Genomic DNA, 5,320 nt, shown 5'->3' with positions numbered 1-5,320 from the left:
CATCCTTAAAGAGCATATTTGATCATCTTTTTGTCCTTCCTTAGAAAGTCACACAAGAGCTGTCTTTCTATGTTGTTCGAAGTTTCTGTAATCTGCTGCTTTGCTCCAGGCACCACAAAACTTCCTCTTCTCCGGGCCTGCATGGCCATCTCCTTGGCATCCCCTGGGAGCTGCTTGGTGGCCTCGCTTGGTTGTTCTCTCACCACCTGCTTATGCTGAAGATGCCTACAGAGAAAGGCTCTGGGCACCTCTCATGTCCAAAGCTTATGAGCTAGAAATGTGGCCAAATCCACTGTTTTAAAGGGATGTGATAATGGTAAGCATAGGAGGTACTGACCAGGCACAATGGGAGGTCACCAGGGACTCAAACAACTCATGATTTAAAAAAACTAAGTCAATAATGCACCAAAGGTTACCCGGATTGTCTAAGGTACAAGCTCCACATTGAACCTAGAAATCCTGAACAAGGCTTTTCTTGTCCCTCGTCTTCCACAAATAATGTTATGTGAAGGTTCATTTTGTACTAAAATTGAGTTAAACTAAATGCAGATACAATGAAAGCTGACGGTAAACTATGCTCAAGCAGAATCCAACACGACGTGCTTTTCATTGCAGCAGAAACATGGGCTAATCCGCTTATCGGTTGGAGTTGGAGGTCCTGTATGAGTCGGAACGGGGTGTTCAGTTCAAACAAAAGGATTTTCTCTCTGAATAAGAGGACACATACTGAATATGCAAACAGTCAAATGTTCTCTTGACGGTTTTTATAAATGGATTGCTTACTGTGGTGTTTAAATGAGGCTAATTTCATCTTATATTTCTATAGTCCTGTTGGTCTGGAAGAATCCTGAAGTACTTTACCAGCAACTACAAACACATACTTTTTTAAAGTAATTTAAGAGTCATTGGATTATATCAACCACTGACATGATCAGCACCAGCATGTACAGTGATGATGAAAAAATATTCAACCACAGTCTGAGATCAAATTATGAATTTTTCTATAGAAAGTGTTGAAGGCTCTTACATGCCACTGTATTTCTTCTGGCCTTATCTGAAGGCCTTACTGTTTTCTACCTTCTGGAAATAAATGCATCTACATGAGGAGACTGATTGTTCCAGTTAAAGTTGCCGTAATTTATAACAGCTCAGTCTCCCTGAAGACTCACAAAGAGTTCCCTTCTGGAGCCCTTGTACGTTGATTTTTCAGTGTAGACACTGAAGGAAATGCAATGTTTGAGGCTGCCGAGTCACTGGCATGCATGTCTAACACTGGGTGACTGTCAAAAAAAGATCCTTAGCATTTTCATTCAAAGAAAAAAAAAGTGAATTTAATGTTTTTCAGCATTCCCTTGCCTGTACAGTCTAACATTCAGAGACTTTGTGGGACTCCCACTGCTTTTACAGTACTCTGTATAAATGAACCACAGGATCCCCTAAAATGTTGCACAATTAAATTAAATATTGCACAATTAAATTTGTTGCAGTAAAAAATTATGCTTTTAGACATTTGCTATATTGATAGAGATTAACAGAATGTATTAATTCTACAGAAGATTTGATTGAATAAACTTAACATAGGCTAAGATATGTCTGCGTGCAAGAGAAGAAATGAATGTCCAAAGGACTTAAGGTCTAAGAAAAACACTTAAAAATTGGGTGCATTAAAAACTAAATATGTAAAAAAAAAAGGGGGGGAGAAAAAGATATATATATATAGTAACATATTGTTCTACATATTGTAGCTGCTCTGAGTATTATAAGATTCTTTGAGGAACTTTCTACTTCAAGTGCACTTTTACTGTTTTTCCCTTGCAGCCAGGCTTTACAAGGTCTTAATATGATATATTGGAAGTGGTAAAAAATTCTTGAAATGTGTTTTTGAAATCTTTAGACCTTTGACCATATTTGCTATGGTGATACAGACTTAACAGTAAACCTGCCTGAGAGACATTTTAATGGAACACTTTAAATGAAATCAGTTGGTAGTTTCATAATGGCAGCTGAATGTGTGTTCTTGCCATTTTCCCATTTGACAAGAAGAAAAGGCCAAACAAGGACCAATTAGTCATAATAAAATCAGCTTTGATGACATTTTCACTCCTGAACTCTGGTATAAAATGGTCATCTAAGAAAGAACTGGAAGGATATGTGAAGAATTTGGTAGTATAACTGCATGTACATACCTACACACTCCTGAGTAAAAAATGATCAGGTAAAGACACTGCAGATTGTATATGGAGAAAATATACCGTTTGTGTGTTTATGTGTATGCATGTAGTTTTGCTTGATTTTGTTTTAAATTTTAACTGATCTCAGTTTTTCTTTGAAGTCTATGCAGGTTAAACTTTGTTTTCATTCTTTGGATCTCAATGACACTTGTGTGTTCAGGTTACCCAGTTGTCCCTTCCATGGTAAGTCATGCTCCCTACTTACTCGAAGATTAGATGCTTCATTTCTTTTAAATAGCTGTTTTATTTAAATTATTTTTCTTGTTTGCTTGTTTCTTTGTTGTTGGTTTTTTTTTATAAAAAGAAAGAAGTTTCCTGTATTAAAGTTATTAGTTAAATATTATTACCTAATTTTCCTGGAGTATAGCTCAATTTTTGCTTTAGTTACTAATAAAATATGCAAGCCTCTAAAATAATCATGTGAGAAATCTATTGCATATTTAATGTAGAGTGTGGGGAGCTTTTGCTGAAGTTGAAATATTGTATGGAAAAGAGAAAAACATCAATCTCCTCTCTATTTCATCTAAATTCCTTGTCTATATCAAATAGGTACAATAAGATATATGTATTAATTTCACTTATTGCTAGCTAGTTTATAAACCAGTAAATTTATTTGTCACTGTTAGTATGTAGGTAAAGGAGAAATTCTTATATAAAGTTGTGGAAAATTATTGCATAGAATCAGTAATACAAATTCGATTGAACTATGAAAGAAAGTAGAACAGCCTATAAAACCGAAGTGAACAGGTTACTTAAATAATGTTAATATCCTTTCAGTTTCTGATCTAGATCAGGTTACCATGACAGATTGCTGGTCAAACTATGCATACAAAATTTAAGACTTTGCCAACATGGAATGAGATATTTTATTTCTGATGATGTTCAGTTTTCCTGCTTTGGACAAAGTCTTCTTTAGACTCCCTGTTCCTTATTGCTGTAAAATCAGCTCCTGGAGCCATGGTTCAGGTTTCCTTGTTTCCTCTGATGTGTTTTGCATCATTATCTTTTCATTAAGGTGATCTATCGCTAGCAGAAATGGTGGCTACTCGTGCAGGTGTTTATTTTATTGATGTGAAGTTCCCATTTGCCTTAATCTATCCATCGCCCAGTTCCTCTGTATGTTTTACTTCTGTAAATGCTGAGTCATCTTTCATTTCTGATCACGGATAGTTTGGACACAGCTTGATCTGACTACCCACATTTCTTAATGGATCTCTTTATGGCAATGATATAATAGGTAAAATGAGTTTAATTATTTCAATGAACATCTTGCCTGTCAAAATAATAGTCATTTATTCAGTAGTATAAGTCCCTATATAGGTTGTGAGATAGCAGCTAAAAATTCAAAGGGGACTTTCTCTGTGTCTGTGTTTCTTGCAGAAAGTATTTCTTCTTGTAAGGGAGAAACTTCAATCTGGGGAAAAAACCAGTCAGTGGCAAAAGAAGGCTGCGTGGTTAGTGAGCAGCGCGCCTGCTCAGCTGGCTCAGACTTGGTGCATGCTCTTGCTTGCAGAAAGAACCATTAGTCTGCCTTTTATACACACAGAACAGAAAAAATGTTAAGTATTAATAAAAGTAATAGTATACTGAATTAAAACTAATCTTAGTAAAGCTAATGGCAATTTTACCATAAATTCCAGTGAAGGCAGGTGTTAACCCCACGGTTTTGCATGCAACCATTTCCCAAGCAAGACTGCGATATATACAGCTTTAGAAATGATGGCAGAGTATTTCATTTAGATAGATAATCAGCAAGCTGGTAAATCATGATATGACGAAAGGTGCACAGAACAATTACAGACATGCCAGGAAATGTTTCCTCTTAAATTCAATGTTAATTTAAATGCAATTGAAGTCTGTAAAACTTTTTAAATGTAGTTTACATTTTTATACTGTAAAGTGCAAGGAAAAGGAACATGTACATAAACCTATATGGATTTTAACCCAGACTTTTAAAAATTCCCATTACTATTTTGTCATTATTAAACTTAGTCATAACTACTACCATAACTAGTCATAACTACTAGAAAGCTTCCTCCTCCAGATTTCTGCTTTACAGGTATTTTCATTTTCTCTTACCTGTCATTTAAACTACATGATTTCACACAAGTGATAACAAGATGCTCCTTCATTGTTAACTGAAAAAATCTCATTTTACAGCAATAAACATGCATGCTACTCTAGGGAAACTGTGTTACATGTCACCACTGGTCAACATCACAGAAGACAATTCATTTCATACTGTAAACATAATTGTAACAGTATCAGTATTTTATATCAGAAATACCACAGTTAAGTTTTCTAGAAAGCTACAAAAAAATCTGATTTTGAATATAATAAATCCTTAGCAAATAACAGTTCATCCTTGTCATTCTAAGTATTTTTTTTGTGTTTCTGTTTTGCTTTTTATACTGAACAATTCCTGATAAATACACAAATCCATGAATTTACCTTTTCTTATCTCTCTCTTTTTCTCCTTTTTTTTATCTTCAGAGCAGCAATCCTTTTTATTTGAATTGCCAGCTGTATGGAAAATCTGATTACTGCCTCGTCCTGGTGAATAACTGCTTAGCCACGGTGGGCAGGAATGAAGAACTGGCTTTTTTAAAGCCTTACCTGGAGATGCCTTTCAATAAAAGGTCCTTTCGCAATGGTGTTGGATCAGGAATTAAAAAAACTTCCTTTCGAAGAGCAAAGTCATAAACAAATGTTCAAAACAACACTCTCAATTTTAGCATCTGATGTTTAACTTTACACTTAAAATCATCTTAATGCTTTCCTATAGTAAAACCAACAGAGACAAATGTACCCATGTCTTCATCATGTAAACAGATGTTTATTTCAAAGAGCACAAGTCAAGTAGAGCAGATGGAATTGCTCAGAAAAGGCTTTATTTCCAAAGTTACAGTATCATAAAGTTTTGTATTGAAATAAATGTTTTCATTCAGTTAATTCCCCTTCTTTGTAAAGCTACAGATTTAATCAGCTTGCTGTTGATTAATATAAAAATAGTCCTGTGCTTTGAATAAACGTGTGCATGCAGCCCGTCGGGATGACTGACAGTATTATTCCTGACATCCATCCTCTCT

The 5,320-nt window shown here is 35.1% G+C and overlaps 1 protein-coding gene across 1 annotated transcript in view; it reads left to right on the top strand.

Moving 5' to 3' along the window:
- The window catches only part of NPS (neuropeptide S), a 35,234-nt gene extending 30,300 nt beyond the window's left edge, over positions 1-4,934 (top strand). The window contains exons 3-4 of the mRNA XM_009326013.1: positions 2,333-2,414; positions 4,725-4,934. Of these exons, the coding sequence (XP_009324288.1) occupies positions 2,333-2,414; positions 4,725-4,934 (292 nt within the window). The remainder of the gene's footprint in view (positions 1-2,332; positions 2,415-4,724) is intronic.
- Positions 4,935-5,320: the final 386 nt, after the last annotated feature.

This window comes from Pygoscelis adeliae, unplaced genomic scaffold (genome assembly GCF_000699105.1).
Source record: "Pygoscelis adeliae isolate BGI_AS28 unplaced genomic scaffold, ASM69910v1 Scaffold4, whole genome shotgun sequence".
In the NCBI taxonomy this organism is placed as follows: Eukaryota; Metazoa; Chordata; class Aves; order Sphenisciformes; family Spheniscidae; genus Pygoscelis; species Pygoscelis adeliae.
The sequence above is the reverse complement of the archived record's forward strand: the minus strand, read 5'-3'. Positions and strand labels throughout refer to the sequence as shown.